This window comes from Natator depressus, chromosome 5 (assembly GCF_965152275.1).
Source record: "Natator depressus isolate rNatDep1 chromosome 5, rNatDep2.hap1, whole genome shotgun sequence".
Lineage (NCBI taxonomy): Eukaryota > Metazoa > Chordata > Testudines > Cheloniidae > Natator > Natator depressus.
In genome coordinates, this window is record NC_134238.1 from 12798089 (window position 1) to 12824587 (window position 26499).

At 45.5% G+C, this 26499-nt stretch overlaps 1 protein-coding gene across 2 annotated transcripts in view; it reads left to right on the forward strand.

Annotated features, from left to right (window-relative positions):
• The window catches only part of ARK2C (arkadia (RNF111) C-terminal like ring finger ubiquitin ligase 2C), a 114038-nt gene that overhangs the window by 78224 nt on the left and 9315 nt on the right, over nt 1-26499 (forward strand). For both annotated transcript variants that reach the window (XM_074952315.1, XM_074952314.1), the window contains exons 2-5: nt 11051-11360; nt 16730-16855; nt 24261-24390; nt 25610-25714. In XM_074952315.1, the coding sequence (XP_074808416.1) occupies nt 11051-11360; nt 16730-16855; nt 24261-24390; nt 25610-25714 (671 nt within the window). The remainder of the gene's footprint in view (nt 1-11050; nt 11361-16729; nt 16856-24260; nt 24391-25609; nt 25715-26499) is intronic.

The following is a 26499-nucleotide window of genomic DNA, read 5'->3' on the forward strand; positions in this document are numbered from 1 at the left end:
CGCAAGTGCTAGGGGAGCCAACTAGGGGGGGCGCTTTTCTTGACCTGCTGCTCACAAACCGGGTAGAATTAGTGGGGGAAGCAAAAGTGGATGGGAATCTGGGAGGCAGTGACCATGAGTTGGTTGAGTTCAGGATCCTGACGCAGGGAAGAAAGGTAAGCAGCAGGATACGGACCCTGGACTTCAGGAAAGCAGACTTCGACTCCCTCAGGGAACAGATGGCCAGGATCCCCTGGGGGACTAACATGAAGGGGAAAGGAGTCCAGGAGAGCTGGCTGTATTTCAAGGAATCCCTGTTGAGGTTACAGGGACAAACCATCCCGATGAGTCGAAAGAATAGTAAATATGGCAGGCGACCAGCTTGGCTTAATGGTGAAATCCTAGCGGATCTTAAACATAAAAAAGAAGCTTACAAGAAGTGGAAGGTTGGACATATGACCAGGGAAGAGTATAAAAATATTGCTCGGGCATGTAGGAAAGATATCAGGAGGGCCAAATCGCACCTGGAGCTGCAGCTAGCAAGAGATGTCAAGAGTAACAAGAAGGGTTTCTTCAGGTATGTTGGCAAAAAGAAGAAAGCCAAGGAAAGTGTGGGCCCCTTACTGAATGAGGGAGGCAACCTAGTGACAGAGGATGTGGAAAAAGCTAATGTACTCAATGCTTTTTTTGCCTCTGTCTTCACTAACAAGGTCAGCTCCCAGACTGCTGCGCTGGGCATCACAGAATGGGGAAGAGATGGCCAGCCCTCTGTGGAGATAGAGGTGGTTAGGGACTATTTAGAAAAGCTGGACGTGCACAAGTCCATGGGGCCGGACGAGTTGCATCCGAGAGTGCTGAAGGAATTGGCGGCTGTGATTGCAGAGCCCTTGGCCATTATCTTTGAAAACTCGTGGCGAACGGGGGAAGTCCCGGATGACTGGAAAAAGGCTAATGTAGTGCCAATCTTTAAAAAAGGGAAGAAGGAGGATCCTGGGAACTACAGGCCAGTCAGCCTCACCTCAGTCCCTGGAAAAATCATGGAGCAGGTCCTCAAAGAATCAATCCTGAAGCACTTACATGAGAGGAAAGTGATCAGGAACAGTCAGCATGGATTCACCAAGGGAAGGTCATGCCTGACTAATCTAATCGCCTTTTATGATGAGATTACTGGTTCTGTGGATGAAGGGAAAGCAGTGGATGTATTGTTTCTTGACTTTAGCAAAGCTTTTGACACGGTCTCCCACAGTATTCTTGTCAGCAAGTTAAGGAAGTATGGGCTGGATGAATGCACTATAAGGTGGGTAGAAAGCTGGCTAGATTGTCGGGCTCAACGGGTAGTGATCAATGGCTCCATGTCTAGTTGGCAGCCGGTGTCAAGTGGAGTGCCCCAGAGGTCGGTCCTGGGGCCGGTTTTGTTCAATATCTTCATAAATGATCTGGAGGATGGTGTGGATTGCACTCTCAGCAAATTTGCGGATGATACTAAACTGGGAGGAGTGGTAGATACGCTGGAGGGGAGGGATAGGATACAGAAGGACCTAGACAAATTGGAGGATTGGGCCAAAAGAAATCTGATGAGGTTCAATAAGGATAAGTGCAGGGTCCTGCACTTAGGATGGAAGAATCCAATGCACCGCTACAGACTAGGGACCGAATGGCTAGGCAGCAGTTCTGCGGAAAAGGACCTAGGGGTGACAATGGACGAGAAGCTGGATATGAGTCAGCAGTGTGCCCTTGTTGCCAAGAAGGCCAATGGCATTTTGGGATATATAAGTAGGGGCATAGCAAGCAGATCGAGGGACGTGATCGTTCCCCTCTATTCGACACTGGTGAGGCCTCATCTGGAGTACTGTGTCCAGTTTTGGGCCCCACACTACAAGAAGGATGTGGATAAATTGGAGAGAGTCCAGCGAAGGGCAACAAAAATGATTAGGGGTCTAGAGCACATGACTTAGGAGGAGAGGCTGAGGGAGCTGGGATTGTTTAGTCTGCAGAAGAGAAGAATGAGGGGGGATTTGATAGCTGCTTTCAACTACCTGAAAGGGGGTTCCAAAGAGGATGGCTCTAGACTGTTCTCAATGGTAGCAGATGACAGAACGAGGAGTAATGGTCTCAAGTTGCAATGGGGGAGGTTTAGATTGGATATTAGGAAAAACTTTTTCACTAAGAGGGTGGTGAAACACTGGAATGCGTTACCTAGGGAGGTGGTAGAATCTCCTTCCTTAGAGGTTTTTAAGGTCAGGCTTGATAAAGCCCTGGCTGGGATGATTTAACTGGGAATTGGTCCTGCTTCGAGCAGGGGGTTGGACTAGATGACCTTCTGGGGTCCCTTCCAACCCTGATATTCTATGATTCTATGATTCTATGAGAGTGGTGGAGCTGGGGCTGGAGCAGTCCGGAGGTGGGTGCAGTGAGCATCTGGGGAGAGCGAGGGGGACCCTGGGCAGCAGGCCCAGCACAGGGAGACGCCTCAGCCAAGAGGCTCTGCAGGCCAGGCTTGGATCGTAACCCCGACAGGGCGGGGGTGACACTGGGAAGAAGGGTCCTACCACCTAGAGTGTGTGGCCACCACCAGAGCAAGTGTCCAACCCACAGCATCCCTGCAGCACAGCCAGGGCCTGAGAAGAAGGCCTGGGACATACAACGAACAGACTGTGAACTGCCCTGACATTCCAGAGACACTGTTTGTGATGTTCCCTGCCACAGAGCGGGTTGATGTATTTCCTTTAACCTTTCCCATTTTTCCTTATTCTTTTTAAAATTAATTGTTGATTAAATAACTTGCATTTGCTTTAACTTGTATGTAATGGTCAGTGGGTCAGAGAAGCGCCCAGTGCGCAGAGAGTACCCTGGAGTGGGGACACCCTAGCCCCTGTCCTAGGTGACCACAGCAGGGTTGGGGGTCGAGCCCCCCAGGAATCCTGGGCCCAGCCTTGTTGGGGTTACGAGGACTCTGCCAGACAGGAGAGTGGAAGGGGAGCCCTCAAGGGCAGGGAGGCCACTGGGTAAAGGAAGGGGAAGCGAGGACTCGGATCCTTTTGCTAGCCCACTTCACCGGGGTAGTGCAGAAGCCAGGAAAGTCGCCCACAGTAGCGGGACTATTCCCCCGCTTACATATGCTGGGGGTTAGGTTGACATAGCTATGGGGCTCAGAGGTGTGACTTTCACACCCCTGACTGCCATAGCTATATTCACCTAACTTTTAAGTGCAGACCAGGCCTCAGCTGACAGCAAGCTGGGGTGTCAATCTACCCTGCACTGGCATGCCCCGCATTAAGTGTCTGTGTGGACTGTGCTGCCATGCACTAAAAGTTCCTAGTGCCCTTTGATCTGCCCTGCTTTGAAACGGGGTAGATCAAAACACCCTAGGAGACTTTTAGTGTGTGGCAGCAGAAACCAGACAGACACTTAATACTGGGCTCGCTAGTGCAGGGTAGATTGACACCCCAGCTGCCGCAAACTGAGTGTTTGCTTAGACAAGCCTTAGGCTACTGCTATAACCACTGTACAATCCTTCCTCTCTGTTAATCATTTGGACAAGCAAAAAGAACAGGAGGACTTGTGGCACCTTAGAGACTAACAAATTTATTTGAGCATAAGCTTTCGTGGGCTAAGCACTTAGACACAGGGCTATTTTCCTGAGCCATCCCAAACCTTTTGTGTTTTGCCCATTCTACATCAGCACAGGGTGAAATTGCCACATTGGCTTCCATGCAGTCACACAGAGGTAATTCAGCACAGGATGCAGCCTGCCATCTGATGTTGGAAAGGGTTAGTTAGGACACATTGAGGACTTTGTGACAAGCACTGAGTCAGTGCAGAATGACAGGGAGCCTGAATGTGATCAATCACAAAGGGAAAGCCAGGAAATGAAGGGGAGAAGATAGAGAGTCAAACCATTATGCTGCCAAGCAACATACCGTCAGGATAATTTTATGCAGGCCTAGCCCCTGAGATTGCTGATCCCCACGCTCAGCCTTTATCAGATAAGTGGGAACTGGTGTCTCTGGCTGAGTTGTGATTTGTTATCTCCTCCGCTGACACAGCAGCTGGGTATTGTTTTCAGTAGGGTCCCTCTCTGGGCTGCTGATCCAATATCCCTTCAAGTTACTATTTAAATATCATAGTCTAATGGAAAAGTACAGGTAAGCGGCAAAAGGGGAAAATGGATATTGAGAGCGAGAGAGCACACATAAATTGTTAATAATCCGGAACCTCAGGGAAGCACTAGAAGTTCCCATTTAGGGAGGCACATAAATAAACTGGACACATTGAGGAGATGCCCCGGTGGGCTTTTGAATCCACCTTGCTGGTAGAGAAAGGAGGGGAACATGCTGTTTTTCCCGATTTGCTTCAGGTCAAAAGCCCTCAGCAGCAACAGCAGCAGCATTTCATCACTTGGTGGTCTAAGTGTATGCATCCCCATGCTAGCACACACTCTCTTTCCCAGTTCGTCTGGAGAGTCAGTGGGAGTCTTTCAGTGGACTTCAACGGGCTTTGGAGCAGGCCCTAAGAAAGCAGCTATTAATGCAGAGACCAGTCCTTTAGGCCGTGAGCTGGTCAGTTTCTCACTGGTAAGCTCTCTGCTTACTTGTCAGGAGATCAAAGTGCATTAATGGAAAAATAAAGTCAATTGTGGTTGGTCCAGTCAGTGGCTCAGATCTCCCATTCAAATGGAGATAGAAACTTGAGGCCCTCTGTGACTTGACACAGGGAGTATCTGAATCTCCATCTCCCTTCTTTAATCCTAGAACTACATTTCCTTTCTGAAAAAGAAAAGGAGTACTTGTGGCACCTTAGAGACTAACAAATTTATTTGAGCATAAGCTTTCGTGAGCTACAGCTCACTTCATCGGATGCATGCCGTAGAAAATGCATTGGGGAGATTTTATATACAAATTCCCACTGCAGACAGGTTATGCAGAGCATGGCACAGGAAGGATGCAATTAGTGGCTTTTGAATGTGATGTGCACATTTCCAGCGTAATCATCTTTGCCATAGAAATGTCCTACAGGCTCAAGAGGTGCTCTGGAAAGTGAAAATGACATCCTTGCCATCATTACAGGAAGCACAAACACTGAGCCAGTGTGGTGTCTCTGGACAGATCTTTAGTTATGGGTTTCTCTCTGCTGTGCCAGATATTACTGTCTAAACAAAGGACTGTTGAAATAAATGGATCAAGTTCTCATTTGACGCAGAATCTCTCATGGGTAGTGACTTTATGTTCCAATGCAAATCTGACCTGGGACTGAAATATTGGCTGAGCAAAAAGAAAAAAATAAATATTACTGGAGTAAATACTATAGGGCTTGATCCTGTGCACTTTACTCTGAGAAATCTTCCATTAAATTCAGTAGAGGAATGGTACTGCAAGGCCAGATTCTGATTTCAGTTACATCGGGGTAAATCCAGGATAATTCTGTTCCAATTGATGTCAGCGGAGGTATTATGGGTTTACCCTAGTTAACAGATTTCATCCTGTGTGATTTTCAATAACTATTTGCTCTTTGTGATGTGTGGTTGGTCAGTTGCATTGTACTGGTATTGTTTCTGCTTCTGTCTGGATGACCACAACAGAAAGAGAGAGGTGAAGAGATTTCAAGATGGCTGTGCTAAGACTTCCTTTGAAGCCACAGGTCTGCAGATGTATTTCACAAAGCTTCTGTCTTTCCTCAGACATCCTCACAACCACACACACTGCTTGTAGGAAAGGAATAGAAAAAAGTCACAAATTCTGTCAAAGCAAGTTTATGGCTTTTATCTTAACGAATGTTCCCGCAAGCAGCTAGCCAATATGGGCCCGGGTCTAATGGAGACTGTCTTCATCAGAGATAAAAATACAGAGTGTAATATTCTGCCGCAGAGCAGCGTGAAACATTTGTAATGGAGCCTCCAAGCTGTGGACAAATCATCCAGTTTCATTAGGCTCCCAATGTGTGAATGTCTTCATTCAACCATTGCCAGCGAGTGAGCTCATCAGAACCAATGTATGATCGGGTTATACACGGAATTGTTCAAAAGTTGGTGGTTTGTGTGTTCAATCAGCTGTTTTAGGGTATGTCTATGCTTGGAGCTAACACACTAAGAGTACGAGTGTAGCCTTGGGAGAACAGGCAGCAGCGAGCGGCAGCAGGTGCTTGTCGTGCCGAGTACACACCCACGGTGTTCATAGAATCATAGAATCATAGAATATCAGGGTTGGAAGGGACCTCAGGAGGTCATCTAGTCCAACCCCCCCTGCTCAAAGCAGGACCAATCCTCAATTAAATCATCCCAGCCAGGGCTTTGTCAAGCCTGACCTTAAAAACTTCTAAGGAAGGAGATTCTACCACCTCCCTAGGTAACGCATTCCAGTGTTTCACCACCCTCCTAGTGAAAAAGTTTTTCCTAATATCCAACCTAAACCTCCCCCACTGCAACTTGAGACCATTACTCCTTGTCCTGTCCTCTTCTACCACTGAGAATAGTCTAGAACCATCCTCTCTGGAACCACCTCTCAGGTAGTTGAAAGCAGCTATCAAATCCTCCCTCATTCTTCTCTTCTGCAGACTAAACAATCCCAGTTCCCTCAGCCTCTCCTCATAAGTCATGTGTTCCAGACCCCTAATCATTTTTGTTGCCCTTCGCTGGACTCTCTCCAATTTATCCACATCCTTCTTGTAGTGTGGGGCCCAAAACTGGACACAGTACTCCAGATGAGGCTTCACCAATGTCGAATAGAGGGGAACGATCACGTCCCTCCATCTGCTCGCTATGCCCCTACTTATACATCCCAAAATGCCATTGGCCTTCTTGGCAACAAGGGCACACTGCTGACTCATATCCAGCTTCTCATCCATTGTCACCCCTAGGTCCTTTTCCGCAGAACTGCTGCCTAGCCATTTGGTCCCTAGTCTGTAGCGGTGCATTGGGTTCTTCCGTCCTAAGTGCAGGACCCTGCACTTATCCTTATTGAACCTCATCAGATTTCTTTTGGCCCAATCCTCCAATTTGTTTAGGTCCCTCTGTATCCTATCCCTGCCCTCCAGCGTATCTACCACTCCTCCTACTTTAGTATCATCCGCAAATTTGCTGAGAGTACAATCCACACCATCCTCCAGATCATTTATGAAGATATTGAACAAAACCGGCCCCAGGACTGACCCCTGGGGCACTCCACTTGACACCGGCTGCCAACTAGACATGGAGTCATTGATCACTACCCGTTGAGCCCGACAATCTAGCCAACTTTCTACCCACCTTATAGTGCATTCATCCAGCCCATACTTCTTTAACTTGGTGACAAGAATACTGTGGGAGACCGTGTCAAAAGCTTTGCTAAAGTCAAGAAACAATACATCCACTGCTTTCCCTTCATCCACAGAACCAGTAGTCTCATCATAGAAGGCGATTAGATTAGTCAGGCATGACCTTCCCTTGGTGAATCCATGCTGACTGTTCCTGATCACTTTCCTCTCATGTAAGTGCTTCAGGATTGATTCTTTGAGGACCTGCTCCATGATTTTTCCGGGGACTGAGGTGAGGCTGACTGGCCTGTAGTTCCCAGGATCCTCCTTCTTCCCTTTTTAAAAGATTGGCACTACATTAGCCTTTTTCCAGTCATCTGGGACTTCCCCCGTTTGCCACGAGTTTTCAAAGATAATGGCCAATGGCTCTGTTCAGGCGGGTTTGTTATCGGGGGAGCTAGCTTTGCTGCTCACCTGCTGTCCATGCTTCCCCACTTACACTCCTACTTCTGGTGGACTAGCTCGAAGAGAGCTATCACTAGTATGTCTACACGGCTGGGAATCACAATCCCAGCTCCGAGTGTAGGTGTCCCCTTAGTTTCAATCGGCCAGTGTTTATGGGTCTTCCTCTCAATTAGAAACACCAGCTTGTTGCTTGGTTTCAGGACAAATTCATGCAAAACCACAAATTTCAAATATGTCCACTGCATAATTCTTCCACCGCTTCTGACTTGTAGAGGCGCCCTAGAGAATAGATGGCCAAACTGCTTTGCCTTTGTCTGACCTAAGATGACCCCAAAACACTGCCTGGCATAAGAACACCCTGCTCTCTAAGGGAGTTTGGAGCCACTTCTCAGCTTTGCAGATTAGGCTGAACTTTACTGTGTATTCAAAGCCCCGTGCTAATTGTTGGCGCCTAGTACAATAAATAATATGCTTCCAGTTCAATACCATAACATTGTCCCAAGTTCACCCCAAACTGGACCCTGCTTCTCTCAAGCGGCTTCCAAACCTGATCAGAGATTTGAGTTTGTAAGAAAACTTCAACTTGGGTACATTTCCTGTGTTTTTTGGCTTAATTGTGAGCATTGTTCTAGTTGCAGGGTTATGTCTCGTGCAGTCCACTATACAGTAAGTATCTAATGAACAAAGCATTCGAAAGCAACCTCCACTTGTCTCCAGAGTGTGTGCTGTATGGCATGCTGTCTGCGTGCTGTAGGAAGTAGATTATCTGACTCTCTCTCAGAGGAGTTCTGAAAGGAGAGTTTTGTCCAGCAAGAATTGTTGTTGTATTTTCAAGAGATAGGTGGGTGTCTATGTATTTAAATGCCCTTGAGAAGCAATCGTATTTCACGCACAAATGGGGAGGAGATGGATGGTGGTGGAGTGTATGATGCTAATGACTTGCAGCAAGAACTGATCTTGATACAGTGGTCAATGGTGCGTTATATGCATGGCCCCATGTTGAGCATGTTTGGAGATACACCATCCTCAAGGGAGTTCTTGAAGGAATGCTGGGCCTCGGGGAGCAGAATTTCTCCTGGAGCGCTCAGCGCACTATGATCACTGATACACTCCATCAGAGAGAGCAGTATATTAAACCATCAACCACGGCCCCACTTCAGGCCTCTCTGCACTCCAAGGTGTCACAGATGGAGAAATCCATGTGCTCTACTGATCACAGGGTCTGTATTGCCTGGTGTATGCAGATGGGGGAGCGGGGGAGGGAGGAGGGCTGGGGCTCAGTGCGCGATCCCTATACATCCACGTAAGGGCCAGTCTCAGTGTGGTGCATAGTGAAATCTGTCTTGATATGGGAGAAAAGTTAGAGTGGAGAGTTGTAAAGAATTGTAGTGATATGCTGCGCGCCCTTAATTCGTTACAGACTCTTTTGCCAAAGGGATGCAGATTCATTGCCTGGGTCCTAATTGTGGCTCTGCCAGTAGGTTTCTGTGTGGCCCTGGGCAAGTCACTTAACTTCCATATGCCTCATTTTACCTGTCTATAAAGTGAATCTGACACTGTCAACCCCAAGTATTAAAATATGAGTCAAGCCCTAAAAACCATGAGACTTTTTTTTAAAAAAATGATAAATCTGGGGTTCTTTTTCTTTTTTTTTTTTTTTTGGGTGCTGAGCCTTTTGGGTGTACCTGAGTCACATTCTGAAGGTTTTAAGCTGAGATTTTCGTGAAATAACCTGACTCCAGGAACCAAGGCTTGACAAAAAACAGTAGTGTAGTTGAGGGGAAAATTTGGGTAAACAGAGTTTTTACCCACATCTCATCTGGGAAATATGGAGTTCAGTTTACCTACTTTTTTTATACCACTTTGCCACAGAAGAAAAACACTCAATATCATGAGATTCGTAAGAGTTGGCAAAAGAGATAACACCACCTGCCTACACAGGGGTGTTGTGAGACGAGATGAATATAATGTTTCAGGTGTTCTGATTGAAAGCATCATAGAAGTGCCAATGATTATTTTTTGTCTCTGATACTTATATGGCCCCCAGTACAGTAGCGTCTGAGCATCTCACAATATTTAATGCGCTTATGCTCACAAAACCAGTGGTAAGAGAAATGCTAATATCCCCATTTTACAGATGGGGACTGAGACAAAGAGAAACTTAGGGCTTGTCCCACATGGGACTTTAGTGTGGGGCAAACCAGGGTGTGAATCTACAGTGCACTAGTTTGCCATGCAGTAATGTCCTATGTGGCACAGTATGCTAACAGTTCTGCAGTGAATTCTGACCTACTCCCGGTTGGCGACAGCCAGTGTACTGTAGATTAACACTCTGGCTTGCTGTGCACTAACATCCCATGTAGACAGGCTCTGAGTGACTTGCTCAAGGTAAAATGGGAAGTCTGTGGTAGAGAAGGGAATTGAATTCATGGCCCTTGGCCCATTACTAGCACTAGCTGGGGTCTGTTTGAGTGAGAGGGACATGGGCCTCTAGTAGGTAGCACCTGGTTTATTGTTAGTTTAGGAAGGATCTTGCATATGTTACCAAAAGGCTATATGAAAACCAGGCCTCCCAAGATGAAACAAACAAGCTGGATGTCTTTGGTATAAGGTTTCACTTGGGCTGAATAAAAGAGATGGCCTTAGGCTTAGAGGATAAGAGAGTCTACATTTTCGGCTTTCATCTGTACCGGAAGACTTATTCTAATAAACCTCTGAGGTTTATTACAAACACTCATCTTATAGTATGAGACACACTAAAAATAAGTAGTTCGTATGATGATATTGCTGTCTTTAATTTCCTACATGAGGATGTTTTTTCAGTGGGTGTGCAGCATGCATGTTCAATCCCTAGTATGCCAGCCAAGATGGCAGCTGTTATGAATGCAAAAGTTCTAAGGAAATAGGTATTTATGTGGTGAATCAGCCCACTGGCCCATGTAGTCCAGGATCTTGTCTCAGATAGCAGCCAATGCAAGAGGCTTCAGAAAAAAGTATAAAGCTTCCACCCTGGACAATGATGGCATTGGGGGACATGTAACATTTCTTCCTCAATCCTGGGAGTTTGTGGCTGTCTTGTGTGCGAAAGCAGGAAGGTTTATATGCTTTAAAGATTTCATGTTTGGTTTAATGCAGCTATCCAGCTTGTGCACACATAATGCAACTGCTGGCTTTTGTGGAGGCATGTTTGGAAATGTGGTCAGAGGCATACAGATGGCTTTGATCATTAATTTGAAGAGATGGAAGACATCTATGAGGCTGTGTAATCTATTTCCCTCCAGGCATTGTTCCTGATGGGGTATTCTAGAGGAAGTCCTGTTGCATAGCCTTTGTGGCGGTATTTGCATACCTCTGTGATAGACTTGCTTTTCTTTTGCAGGTGCTCCTTTTCAAAGGTCTCAGCACCCCCATGCTACCTCCTGCCGGCACTTCCATCTGGGCCCCCAACCTCAGATCTCAGCTGACTTCCCTCTCCCTCACCCTGTCCAGCCACAGCCAGGGCTGAACCCTCACATGGCGACAGCTCACCAGCATAACGGCCCACTGCACCAGCCCCTACCACCTCTGCCAGCCCTGCCGTTCCAGGATGTGACAGGACCCTCCTTCCTACCTCAGGCGCTACACCAGCAATACCTCCTCCAGCAGCAGCTCCTCGAGGCCCAGCACCGCAGGGTCATGCCTCATCCCAGGTGAGTGACCTTTCCACCAAGAAATAGGGCAGCCAGCTACAAGCCATGAACTAACCCACCCCAGCCAGCCCATGGCTCTCGAGGGTGATGTTTCTTCTTACATATGTGACATAAAAATGCAAGCTCAGCCCTCAGGTAGCTGGGGCTGACACCCTGTGTCGTCAATGGGTCTCACACACATTTAAATCAGGGCTGAGTTTGGCTCCATGTCCTGTTCCAGGAGCGCAGTAAAACAAAGTTGATGTCAGACTTGACTTGCTGGATGTCAAAGAACATTCTACACATGTCCGACCTGCTGGAGGGGATAAATACCCCTGGCCTGATTTTTCAAATGCAGAAGTCCATGAGACCTTCTGAGGTTAGAATGGAAGGATCCCCCTGTGGGCATCCCTCCATTGTAGGGTCTGAAAAGTGGTTCTGAACAAATGATGTCCTGGGGCCCCGTCTTTCACTCACTTCCTATGACATTTGGTTTCTACCTGCCTGTGCCACAGATTCAGCCGGCACCAAAGCTGTGGTCTTTCAGAGTCAGGTATCATCAAGAGGAAGAGAGAGTCTGCAGAGCAGATTTTCAACTTCTGTTGCACCTATGCAATCGCATGGGGATCCACAGTACAAGCACCTAGATAGAGTGGGATATGTAGCTGCTCAGCTCTTCTGAAAATCAGCCACTAGGTTTTTTTTGTTTGTTTGTTTTTCCAAGTTAAAAAAAGTTCCAGTAAGAGTGGCATTCACAGTTGTGACTATGTATGAAAAATCATTGAGTGATTCCTTACAGAAAACACCTGACTGATGTGCCCACTGTGCTCTGAAAACTCAGATGCATGAAGGAAACTCATTAAGCATATGAAATATATACATAGATATGTACATTTAGTGGTGGGGCCTAAAAGCACATGGGAGATCAGAATAGGTGAAAGTTACACAAAGGTAATGGGGAAAACATTTAGCTTCTTAATTATAAGACTAGTTGGGGACCTGAATTTAAAAGTACTAAGACAGAGTCTTCTCTCACACTAGGGTAACTCACCTGAAGTCATTGGAGGTAATAGTGTAAATGACAGGAGAATCAGGATGACAGTTTTAAAACTGTACATAATCTATACTGGGCAAGAGAGAAAATGGGTAGTTTGTATGAGATCTATAAATGTTTGCTGGAGGTTTCACAACCATAAAGGAGACTTGATCACATATTCTGGGTCTGTTCACTTATATGTACATATTGTGGAAAGGCAGAGGATCATCATTCTGGATGTAGGCTTGATGGCTATAATCCAGCTGCATACAGAGTAAATGATGCATCTGATTTGAAGAACATTTTGTCAAGGAAGGCAACTTGGCTGCAGACTAGACTGATGACTGCAAAGAGAATAATTTTAACTCAACAGAGATGGAAACTGATGTCTAGCCTTACTCAGACTGCATTTCTTGAGAGAGTGGTTTATATAAAATATAGGATGGGGAGACCTATTTGAAAACATATGGAAACCATTTGTGGGTTATACTAATGGATCAAGAATTAAAGCATGAAGCTTTGCAATAATGCTGTGTTTGGAAGGATTGCTGCAAAGTGAAGGTTCCTCCTTTCCATATGTTTTCCTTGTTAAAGGTGTTTTCTTATACTCTTCTTGTGCTTGTTTTGTTTTGCATGGGTTAGTTCTTTAAGTGGATTTAATGATTAGTAGCAAATATATTTGTGGCTAGGGTAATGATGATATCTTTATTACTTAGTTGTACACTGCACTCTTCTGAAACCATACAGTGCAGTTCTACATAAAAATGTCCTCAGATGATCAGATCAGTGGTACATCAATGGGTTGTTGACTTTGTCGTCATGGGCCCCTGGGGGATTCACAAATCAGGTAATGGGGACACAACCCTTATGCCTTTCTCACAATGTTACATGGGTGATGCTAACTATATGGGAGGGAGTTCTCAGGGGGTCCCAGTATGGAAAAGGTCAAGAAATGCTCATGTAGTCCAGCATATCTTGTTCAGGGAAACAGCTAGTACCAGAGGAAGCTGCAAGAATCTGTGTTGCTGGCAGCTGTGGAATAGCCTGTCTACAGGGAAGGTTTCTTTCAAACCCTTAATAGGGAGAATCTGGTTTATGTCTTGTAGCGTGCGGGTTCTATTGTGACTCTGAAAAATGAAACCTGTTTACTCAGCAGATTAACTCCATTTGGGCTATATCCAGAGTTCTTTACTTAGATTTACTCAGTCTTTGCTCAGGCAAACTGTCAGTATCAATGTATGCTGTGTAGTTGTACCTCATTCACCTTATCAGCGTCAATAGGAGTTTGACTACATAAAGACTGAGCACATAGGTTTCACCCTTTGTATGTTCAGAGCCTCATCTGTGTACTTCAGGTTTTGTTTACATATAGTTTTTGTCTCTCTCTAACTATATCAATTTAGAAACTGATATTGTTAAAGCCGAGCAACCCCACAGTGTGGATACAGTTCAAGTAGAGTAGACCAGCCCTTAGACACACAGCTTGTACTACCTCCTTCTTCCCTTAGCCCTGCAAAGACAAAACAACTAAAGGAGAGCAAGCAGGGGGTCTATTCTGACCTGCATATCATCAAGAGAAAAAACAATATAATAAAATTCCAGGATTGTTATTCTGAAGCCTAGAACGTCAGAGTCAGTGTGAAGTGATGGGTACAATTACAAGCACGGCTGAGAGCTCTTTTTTGTTTAGATTGTCACCAGGTTGAATTGTCACTGGAATTCACAGTCTGTTACCAACCAGTTTTTAAGTGTTCAGCCATCTTGACTTTACAAACTCCACCCCTGGGATGTACAGCTACAATAAGGCATGTATGCATTGGCTGGAGTCCTAGACCACTGTGATATCAGAAATAACTCAACCAATCACTGCCACCTTTACTTAGGGTTGCCAACCCTCCAGGATTTTCCGGGAGTCTCCAGGAATTTAAATTAACCTTTATGAAACCTCCAGCAATACGTCCAACCAAAGTTGGCAATCCTATTTACAGCTAATTTGCATGCCACAATTTCATTGGCTGTATGAGGGAGACTGCTGGTGGATGGTGGATTGCTTGGCCCAACTGCCACACCCATGTGCAAGCCTGGGTCTGAGCTGCTACCTGTTGACTAAATTCCAGGGGCAAGGCCAAATTTTTCTCCTAGTTACCAGCTGTGGAGTCCTGTGGAACGCCATTCATAACAACAGGTTAGTACGTTGAATAAGTTAGTAAGTTGGACGAGAAGCTGGATATGAGTCAGCAGTGTGCCCTTGTTGCCAAGAAGGCCAATGGCATTTTGGGATGTATAAGTAGGGGCATTGCCAGCAGATCGAGGGACGTGATCGTTCCCCTCTGTTCGACATTAGTGAGGCCTCATCTGGAGTACTGTGTCCAGTTTTGGACCCCACATTACAAGAAGGATGTGAAAAAATTGGAAAGCGTCCAGCGGAGGGCAACAAAAATGATTAGGGGACTGGAGCACATGACTTATGAGGAGAGGCTGAGGGAACTGGGATTGTTTAGTCTGCAGAAGAGAAGAATGAGGGGGGATTTGATAGCTGCTTTCAACGACCTGAAAGGGGGTTCCAAAGAGGATGGATCTAGTCCAGGGGTCTCAAACATGCGGCCCACAGGGTTATTTTCTGTGTGTTGCCCTGGCCGCGCCTCCAGGTACCTCTCCCGAAGCTCCCATTGGCTGCGGCTCCCCGATCCCAGCCAATGGGAGCTGCGGGGGGCGGTGCTTGGAGGCAAGGCCAGGGCAACACTCAGACCCCTGTGCCCCTCCCCCCCACAGGTTCCGGCCGCTTCCCAGAGCGGCATGGGGGCAGGTCAGGCAGGCGGGGAGCCTGCCCTGCCCCGGATGCGCGCCAGACCAGACCCCCCCCGAACCCTCTGCTGCACCCCGCACCCCTCCTGCACCCAGACCCCCTGCCACACCCCGCACCCCTCCTGCACCCGGACCCCCTGCCCTGAGTCCCCTATCGTACCCCACACCCCTCCTGCACCCCAATCCTCTGCCCTGAGCCCCCTGCTGCACCCTGCACCCCTCCTGCACCCCCTGGGGGCAGGGAGGGGGCGGAGTTGGGGTGGGGATTTTGGGGAAGGGGTTGGAATGGGGGCTGGGAAGAGGTGGGGCAAGGGTGGGGCCTCATGGAAGGGGTGGAGTGGGGGCGGGGCCGGGGCAGCGGGAGCGGGGTCAGTGGTGTGGCCCTCAGGCCAATGTACTAGTCCTCATGTGGCCCTCTTGGTCATTTGAGTTTGAGACCCCTGATCTACTCTGTTCTCAGTGGTAGCAGATGACAGAACAAGGAGTAATGGTCTCAAGTTTCAGTGGGGGAGGTTTAGGTTGGATATTAGGAAAAACTTTTTCACTAGGAGGGTGGTGAAGCACTGGAATGGGTTACCTAGGGAGGTGGTGGAATCTCCTTTCTTTGAGGTTTTTAAGGTCAGGCTTGACAAAGCCCTGGCTGGGAAGATTTAGTTGGGGATTGGTCCTGCTTTGAGCAGGGCATTGGACTAGATGATCTCCTGAGGTCCCTTCCAACCCTGATATTCTATGAATGTGGAGACAAGGATGGATACAGAGAGTATAACTGAGTGCCAAATTAGGATAAAGAAAAGGAGGACTTGTGGCACCTTAGAGACTAACCAATTTATTTGAGCATAAGCTTTCGTGAGCTACAGCTCACTTCATTGGATGAAGTGAGCTGTAGCTCACGAAAGCTTATGCTCAAATAAATTGGTTAGTCTCTAAGGTGCCACAAGTTCTCCTTTTCTTTTTGCAAATACAGACTAACACGGCTGTTACTCTGAAACCTGTCAAATTAGGATAGCAGATTGACTATCCCTGAGCCACTAAGTATATCTTTTGATTTACAGATTTGAGGCTGTTTGTGGTGCTGATGCTCAAAAATAACGTACTTTTGTTTTTGCTTGTAAACGGAGTAAGTTTGGATAAAGTGCTGGAAAGGGACTGAGGTGACCTGGATCCTACTCCTGGCTCTGCCACTGACCTTCCATGTGATTTTGGGCAAGTCCCATCACCTCTCTGCCTCTGCTGCCCCTCCCTCTCATCCCTTGTGTGTCTTCTCTGTCTAGTCTGTAACCCCTTAAAAGTGTGACCATTTCTATTGCTGCTGTTTTCTTGCCTTATTTGCGATTATGTGCTTAGGGTGCGATAAAAAAATAAAGTTCCACAGAAGAGCAATATCTTTTCCTCCCTGTATTTTAAAGGAAGGAAGGAAGGTATGTTTGGTGAGGGAGCTCTAGGTGCACAATGTTCTACCTAGCAATCTGCCCATCTCTTACCCCCTGACATCATTCGGCCATGGGCTTCTCACCTCTAAACACACTTGCCCTTCTCTTCACCCCTGCAGGCGGACTCAGGAGCGCATGTCTGTTCAAACTCATCGGTTACACCCAGGCTTTGAGTTCGGCCACCAACTGCAAACTCCTCAACCCATGGGGCCCCAGCCCAGGTATTTAGCTGAAGGCACAGACTGGTAAGTTTTTCATTTCCGCTGGTATTTTGGATGAGGCATAAAACCAAAGCCATAAGCAACTGTGGTCATTAAAGATCATGGCCCCTGGGTACTATGGGAAAATGTTTATACTTTGACTTGCTATAATAAATTAATGATAATGTTCCCATGGCACTTTTTACAATATGATAAAACTTTGCACTTGTATAGCAAGTAGGGGCATTAACCCCAGAGGCCCAACCAGATCCCAGCTTGGGCAATTACATTTCCCTATCTATATTCCTCCTGCAGTTTTACTTACAACTAGTGTGTCAGATTTTCTGCTGCATACAGCATATGTTGTGGGTGCAGCAGACTGTTTTGAAGTCAGTTACAGCACCCTGATTTTCTCCCTTAGCCTCTAGTCAAACTAGAGCAGACTGGAGGCTGCTCTCGACAGTCCTAGCTGTCTCTAGTTCCCTGCTGCATTGTGTTCTGGCCACTGGGATTCCTCTCTTTGTGGTCTGCGCTGCAGGGCCTGTGGAGAGGGAAGGATAGAGGCCAGCAGAGCTAAGGCACATTGAGCTAGAGAGTCTAGCCCAGAAATTCTTCACTTCTGCTCCTGAATGGTGGTTTAAAGTTGCCATGTGCTGTTAAACAGCTGCCACGTTCCTTTGCAGAAGTGGCTGCAGTTCAATGAGTGTGGTGTCAATACGATAGCACATAATGGAATTTCTGTTGTTTTTGTTTCAGTTTCCTTTTTTTAAGAACCAAGGAAATTACACACAAAACTATGTCGGCGGCACATTATGAAAGTTGCAAAGTCAGGCACCCAAAATTTGGGAAATGCCAGAATTAAGGTTGCACATCTTAATTTGATCCCTCTGTGCATAGGCATTACGAGACAGTCATTAGTTACATGATCACATACTATTTATTCAGCAGGGCTCCTGCCTCATTCAGTGCACAGGAGGGAGATGTTCTGGGGATGAATCAGGGCTGTGTAGGGAAGGAAGCTGTTGTCTGTAGAACCCCTTTTACTTTGGTTACAGCAGTTGGAAGGTGTGTAGTGACCAGAAATTGAAGAAAAGCTGCCTATATCACCTGCCAGGTGGTCTCTCATCCAAGTACTAGCCAGGCCCAGGGTTAATTTAGCTTCCGAGATAGACAAGATCAGGTGCATTCAGTCTATTATGGTCTTGGAAGGTATGTAGTGGATGAGGCAGGGATTGCAGGAAGAGAAAGGAGGATCTCTTGGTTAAGGCAGTTGAATGCTTCCCAGGAGAGCTGGATTCTATCCTTGCCTCCGTCACCATGTTATTGTGCAGTGGGAGGCAATTCATTTAAACCAAACGTTTCACAGGAATTACGTGTTCCTCATTTTATGGGTTCCTGATTTGAGAGCCTGGGGTTTGATTTGTGGAAGTGCTAATATTCATAGCTGAAACTGAAGTCAAGGGGAGCTGTGCTTGGAACATATACAGAGCTGTATAATGCTAAGTACTCTGAAACATCAGGTTCTAGATGTCTCAAATTGGGCACCCAAAACTCTGAAACAAAACTAGTGGATACTTTTGACTTCAATCTCGCTGTACCTCAGTTCCCCATCTGTAAAATGGGGATAATAGCACCCCTCATCTCCCAGGAGTGTTCTGAAAATAAATAATTAAATAAATACTTGTGAGGTGCTTGGCTACTAAAGTGATGAGAACAACAGAAAAGCCCACCAGGAAATTAATCATTCTGTTGTCAGGACCAGTGTTCCCTCTAATTTTTGACAGGCCATGTGCGCAAAAAATTTCTTCTGTGCAAATTTTTGACAGGCCGTGTGCGCAAAAAATTTCTTCTGTGCAAATTGTTGTGCTTCGGTGCGAATTTTTGTGCTCATGGTGTTTCACCGTGTATGCGGGGTTTAGGATCTGCGTGCACGCACACACAGCTTAGAGGGAACAGTGGTCAGGACGTGGTTTGAATAGTGTGCAGTGAAAACGGCACAAGTCCACATTGACCAACGAGGGAAAAACAAATGATTGAATAGCTGCTCAATAAGTGAGCACAGTCCATTCTGTGCCCTGAATGTGGTGGGGCTGCTGTGGAAAAAATAGCATATGATCATGTAATTAAAGACTGGATCATAATCCATATGCACAAGGGGGACGAATTAAGGTTGCACAAACAACCTGAATTCTGGCATTTCCTAATTTGTGACTTTGTAATCTTTGAAGTTCAGTATCAATATGGCCTGATTCTTCTGTCTCTTTTTCTCAAGCATTCCCATTATTGACACCAACGAGAGCAGAATTTGGCCCAGTTTCTATGTGCTGACAAGTGCTTTAGGTTCTCTCTAGATGGAATAGTGCTCTGTGTGTGTGTGTGTGTGTGTGTGTGTGTGTAGTGTTAATTATGTTCAATTATAAAGCACCACTTAACATCCTATTTTTGCCTTGGTTGTTCAATAATCTTATAAAACTGAAGGAGTGGCTGTCAGGAAATCATATAGTATATATGTATATATACTTTTAGGTGACTCATCTCCCCTCAGGGTGCTTGTACTAGTCTATCCAGTGATAGATGTAAAAACATTCCTGTAATGTATTAATACATCAGTGGAGATTGCATTCCCTTGAAGGTAAGGGAGTGTAGCTTTACATGAAAAGGGGATGGGTGGAATTGCTGAAAGTGATCAGATATTTCCAACAGCCATACCTTTATTAAAACATAAAACACTCCCTTTGGTCCCACAGATTGTCTTCTGAATATGCATTTAGTGAGTGCAATCTAACCTGTTATCCTGGCTTTAATCCTTCAATTATTATTTCCAAGTGAGATGAGTTCTATGGGCATTGCAACAAGATGGGAATCTATGATGTCTGTGCATCAGAAAGCTGTGCCGATGTTGGCTTGGGCTAGAACGTTGGTGGTGGTTGTTTTTGCTTTCCCCAGCTAGCTTGTCATAGTCATTCATTTCAAAATGCTCAGAAAACATCCAATATGGTCCGTTAGTTGGGATCCTCCTGCCTGTGAAGCAACATCATGTAGTGGGCGTGATTTTTTTTTTTAAGTTAGGTGCACAATTGTGTGGTTAATTTGGTGATTCAATTGTAGTGCTGCAGTTGCACGAGTAAATTGTGTACTTGTGCAGATACATGATGTGCACTGAAGGATGCCTTGTCATAGGAATAGGATCCCCACCTGACTTTTCCATTGGCATGTCGTATAACCTTAGACAATTGGGATCTCAATCTTGTAGCTTACGCTTCCCCTGCATTGAAGCATCAAGCAGATCAGAGATAAAAAAGATTGGGACCCAAGCATTGTGGGCTAAAACCCACGTCATCGGATGCATGCAGTGGAAAAGCGTTGTTCTAAGTCAGCCATAAAAATGTTGGCATAATGTGGGGCCATGCGGGTACCCACAGCAGTGCCGCTGACGACATCTTCATCACTATAAAAGGTTCTTTTTCTCCTGCTGATAATAGCTCACCTTAACTGATCACTCTCATTATAGTGGGTACAGCAACACCCATTTTTTCATGTTCTCTGTGTATGTATATATCTTCCTACTGTATTTTCTACTGCATGCATCCGATGACGTGGGTTTTAGCCCACAAAAGCTTATGATCAAATAAACTTGTTAGTCTCTAAGGTGCCACAAGTCCTCCTCCTTCTTTTTGACAGATTAGAGTACCTCGAGGAACAACAGGCCCTCATTTCCTAAGCATTGTTGTTAATTATTCATAAAGCAATTGCCTGTTTTTCCACCATTCACAGGTGATTTGCTATACACTTCAAAGAGAGATGAATAGAGAGATATCCCGTGTTTACAGTTCATTTAAATGCTAGGATGTTCTTTTGATCTCTGAATTAACAGAATACAGCATAGACAGGGATTGTTGATTACATTGTTGACCACTACTCATATATATGTAAAATACACAAAAACCACAAACAGTATCTCCCCATATGTCTTTAAGGGTTGAATTTGAATCATTCATCCTGCAGGATGTTTCACCCTGTCTGGCCATGCTGAACTCAGGCTCCGTCTGTGCTAGGAGCGAGGGGTGTGATTTCCCTGCTGGTGTATGAATACTTGCACTAGCACTGCTTGAGTTAGCATGAGTATAAATAGCAGGGTAGCCATGGTAGCACGGGTAACGGAGGCATGTCTGAGCTGTGCCGAGTACAAACCTACTTGAAACCAGTGGGTATGTACTCTGCATGGCTCAGCTCTGCGGCCCCTCTGCTAGGCTGCTGCTACCGCCGTGGCTACCTTGCCCATTTATATTCACACTAACTTGATGAGCACTAGTGCAAGTGCGTGCACGCGAACAGGGAAATCGCACCCTGAGCTCGTAGTGTAGACGGAGCCTCCGCTGACTTTCTCAACTTCTTGCTGCAGGAGCAGAGCCCAGTGGCTTGGCCCTCTCAACACTAGTAATCAATTCACAGTGGTGTGCGTTTCAAAGCTATCTATTCAAGGAAAAGAATTAGAAATCGGTGGCTGATAGTAGGCACCTAAAATGCATATTTATACACCTGTATAATAGTGACTTGGTTTGCAGAGGTGTAAATACCCTGACTTTCTCTCATCCCTAAATGGAGCTGTGGGTGCTCAGCACCTTTGAAAATCTGACCACTTTTAGGTAGATGCCAAAGTCTGGATTTGGGTGCCTAACTTTGGCCATCCACATTTGAAAATGTTGATCTTTGTCCGCTGAAACCTTTAAAAACTTTCTCCTTGACACTTCTAGACGCCCTAGCCAGTTGGGCCCACAGCCACAGGGAGGTAGGAAAACCCAAGAATCAGACAGGAGAGGCTTAATGGTGTCTTTTTACGCCCTGATCCTGCAAAGACAGCCATGCAAACAGCCTCCTGCACCAACCCGAAGTTCCAATGGCTATGGTAGAGCTAAGCATCGATGCAGGGGTCTGCCGGGGCAGATGCCATTGTAAGAATGGGGCCTTAGATTATAATAAGGTCCTTAAAAAGAAAGAGTCGTTACTCTCTCTGTATAGCATCATGTATACCTATGCCGCTATTATGTATGTCTATCATAAAAACTAGCAGCAGAGTCATGAATAGACAACTGGACCACACTGCTTCTCCTCTCTCTCACTCTGAATTCTTAATCTTATCTTTTGCACACTAAGTATTAGTGGGACAGCTTATAAATCTCTCCTCATATGGCAGTCTCCCTCTTGCAACACCTTGCATCCTTCGGTGGACCTTCTCCTGGTCTGAGGCTTGCTCCATTTCAGATCCCGCGTGACAGGAGGCATGGTACAGCCAAGCAAGGGCAGGAATAGGCTAGAGAAATGGCAGGAGTGGGCGTTGGAGTTCTCTCCTCACCCTCAGGATGTTTCAAGCAGCAGTGCTGCCAAAGACTTCTACAGTGACTGTGTCTTCATGTCTGTCATCCGCTGCTGAGGGAAAGCAGCTTCCACAGTGCATTGAAGAAATGTTTTGATAGCTCATAACGAGCCTCAATGCCGGCTGCTCTCTTCCTCCGCTTAAGGAAAAGGAAGTTTGAGGATGGAATGAAAAGGCAATTCCTCCATTCTCATTAGCTTCACTTTGGCAAGTGCTAATACAATGGTTATTAGAGTGCCTACTTTTGTAACTCTGATAAAGTGACCAACATTCAAAGCGCTGTTTGCTACAAGATTTCTCTTGCTGGAGAGCCAAGGGATCTGTTAATTGAATTGCTGACGGAGATACTGTACTAGCTGTCTGCCCTTGGACTCCAGGAATCAAGAGGGTGGGGTTTGCCAGCACATTTTAGCTAGCGTGACCAGACAGCAAATGTGAAAAATCGGGACGGGGGTGGAGAGTAATAGGAGCCTGTATAAGAAAAAGACCCCAAAATTGGGACTGTCCCTATAAAATCGGGACAGCTGGTCAACCTAGTTTTAGCTCACAGGTTTGTGTCTGTATGTGTGTGCACAGGAGGGGGTCCCTACTGGAGGGCTTATGGAGATCATAAATTTCTGTCTGGTGAAAGCATGAGAAATGCAATGAGACAAACTATCTTTTTTATGAGATTACAACAGTAGTAGATTCTCCATCTCTAGATGTCTCCAGATCAAGATTAGATGCCTTTCTGGAAGAGATGCTTTAGCCAAACACAAGTGGTTAGGCTCAACACAGGAGTAGCTGGGTTAAATTCTTTGGCCTGTGTCACACAGGAGGTCTGACTAGATGATGATGTAATCTGTAAACAGACTAGATGGTCTAATGGTCCCTTCTGGCTTAAAAATTGATGAACTTCTTTCCTTATGACTCCAGCTCACTTTCTGCCCCATTCCCCTCAGATGTATTCCTTTCCCCCTCCTATATATTGCTTCCTTCTCTTTGTTTGCTTTTAATAATAATTTTGCAGTTCAGAGGCTTGGGGTGACTGATTAGGGTAAAGTATGTACCATCTCACTTTGTGCTGTGAACCACGGTGCTCTCCTAAGCCATGCAACTGTACATGAGCTCATCCCTGGGATGGTAAATCTCCAATGAAGACACAAGTGCTGCAGAAAGCATTGTAGGTGGGACTCTGAGTCAGCATTGGACCATTACCCTTGTGATCTGTTAAGGGGTTCTGTTCTATGGGCTGGGCCAGCTTTTGAATACTATGTGAATTCCAGCTCTTAGACTATTTGGTGGTGTTAAAGCTCCCACAGTCATATTTGACCAAGGCCTTGCTGTGTTCTGGCTTAATTCCAATTTGGGTGATTGGTATTACTCTGCCTACCTAAAATTCTCCTTGTAGTTTCAGTTCTTCTCTCCCTGTGCTACTGTTGCTGTCCTGTGTGAAACAGATGCTTTGTTTCACTTTGGAAGTGATTGCATTTTAGTGGCAGGTGAGGCATCTCCTATGTTTGTAAAGTATATAAGCAAAGTATGATTAGTATTAATAAAAAAATTAAGTGGAACAGGCAGATTCTATAGCCAGTAGAATTACTCCAGATTTACACTGGCGTGAGCGAAACCAAAACCTGGCCTGTTCTGAACCAGTTGATTCACATTGCCTTACCCGTCATCTCCTGGAGCGCAAATAAGGCCACTAAATTTTTATTAATCCAATCATGAAGCCAGTGGGCCTATTTCTCTACTGCCTTGCACATATGAAAATCAGGACTCTTACCACCACTTTACACTCGCCTTGACAAGGTGCAAGTGACTTGCACAAAGAGCAAGACAGCGGAGAATCTGACCTAGTTCTGCTCTACTGTAGTGCTGTAAATCTGGAGTAACTACCGATGTCAGTGGCATCACCCTGGATTTGCACCGTTGTAGCTGAGAATGGGACCCAATGAACTGCGTGCATAGTATGTGAGAGCGTGCTATGAATTATAACGGGCAGTGTATATGGGCTCAGAAATAAAGCGAGGGTTTTAAAAGGAAGATTGGATTTATGTTTTCTGTATATATGTATTTTCGGTCTCATTCTTACAGGGATCTTAGTGTTGATGCTGGACTGACGCATGCCCAGTTCCAGGTCAGGCCAGTTCCTCAGCACTATCAACATTATTTAGCTACATCTAGAATGCACCATTTCCCCAGAAACACATCCTCAGCGCAGATGGTAAGTGAAACACTTCTGCTGGGAAATGTTTTATGCATTGTCTGCCAGAAAGCAGTCAAAATAAAGGCTGTTATCTTTCCATCACCTGTCTTCTAAGAGTCCCACTTATCTCTGGCTGTGGGAGGGAGTCTGCCTGAGAGGATAAGGTTGCATCATTGTACTCATTGGGCAGGAAAAGTAAATAGGATTACTTCTGTTACCGTCAGTGGAGCGACACTGATTTTACACTAGCTGGCCCACAAAATCTAGACAGAATGGAAAAGATATGGAACACTGTACCACTGTAGATATTAGGGTAAATTCCACTCCCAGGTAAACCACTGTAAAACTAGATTAACTCCATTGACGTGGAGTTACTCCAGATTCATACTGATTTAGCTGAGAGCAGAATTTGAGTCATTGGCCCTGATGCTCATTTAGACTAAGCACTGTTTACACCATTCTGGCAATGTAAAGCAGCCTTGAAGTGGATTTAAATTTAATTTAATCCCTTTGTAGTGTCAGAGTGGTGTAAAGGGGCTTTAGGAGGTCAGACTAGATGGTCATGATGGTCCCTTATGACCTTAAAGTGTCTAAGTCTCTGAGAATCATTCCTGCTGTTTCTCACACCCCCTGACCGATAAGTTTTACCGACAAAAGTGATAGTGTAGACATAACCTTAGTGATACTCTCCTGCTAGCAGGATGTTGCGTTTTGGATGTTGAGCCACAGTGTTGCCAACCGTAGCAATTTTATTGTGTCTTGTGATATTTGGTGGGGGGTTTGTCTGTTTTTTTTCTTAAAGCCTCTGGCTCCTGGAATCATGTGACCATGAGAATCCAAGCTTTCATTTTTTTCTTTAAAGTAAGTTTCTAGTTCTCCTGGTTTCAAAGAGAAGCTTGAAAATGTGACTCAAATGCTATTTAAATGGCTAAAAACCAGAGGAAAAATAAACAGAACCCGATATGTATTGCTGATTATTTTTAAGCTGATCTCATGATTTTTGAATATCTAGGGTTGGCCATACTGTACACAAAAAACCTCTCACAACTGTATTTTTACTGAGAGTAGATTTAATTAATAAAAACTCTATGATTTCTTTGTTTTTAAAAGAAATCTTTATTTTGGGCCTCAAACTAGTTGCCAGTCTGCTCTGAAGTTTTGCACTTTAGAAAGATTTGATTTGAAGTCAGGATTTTATGTGCTAAACCCAGGTGATTGTCTTTCTCCTCCCGCACAGGTTGTCCATGAAATCAGGAACTACCCTTATCCTCAGCTTCAGTTACTTGCTCTTCAGGGACTAAATCCAAACAGGCACACGTCTGCCGTAAGGGAAAGTTATGAAGTAGGTACCTTCTGGCTTACATGATGGTTTAACCCCTTTTTCCTTCCCCTGGAACCTGCAGCTGTCCTGCCATAAATGTTTAAACCGGTTCACTATAGAGCAGCTGTTCCAAACTGGAATAAATGTGCTAGGTCCAGGAATGCTAAATAGATGTAGTTAGGGTCTGAGTCAAAGCTCATTGAAGTCAGTGGAAAGATTCCCATTCGGGGGGGGGGGGAGGCGGGGGGGCTGTGGATCAGGCTCTTAGTGGTTCACACACAAATCCAGGTGTGGTGCACAGAACAGGGGGGAGCACAGATTTTACAGGTGCGCATCCAGGCAGGCAGTTTTGGAGCTTTGTCCCAGTTTGTATCCTCTCTGTGAAACATACTAGCACTGTGAAAGGGTAGCACTGATCTGGCAAAATATTTGTGTCCAGATTATTTTAAAACATGTAATTTTAATATCAATTTGGGTGGCAATGAAGTCTAACAGTTACAATAAGGAGCCCTGTGTATCAGGGCTCCAGGGTCCTCCTTTTGGCTCTGGCTCAATGGGTGGCCAGAAACACGTCACTTAATATCTCTGGTTCATTTTTCCTATCTGGAGATGAGACTCCACCAACTTCACAGGTGTGAATTGAGAATTAACTAATGTTTTATAAATCACTAATTTGTAGACAATGGCTTCGCAGAAAACTGTTGATTCAAACACCCTGGACTTCTAAGTGTCAGAAACCCAGGTGTGGATTTTGTGGCTTGGGTCCATGTCTGTTAATTGTCATGGGAGAAGGTCCTCTCATGGAT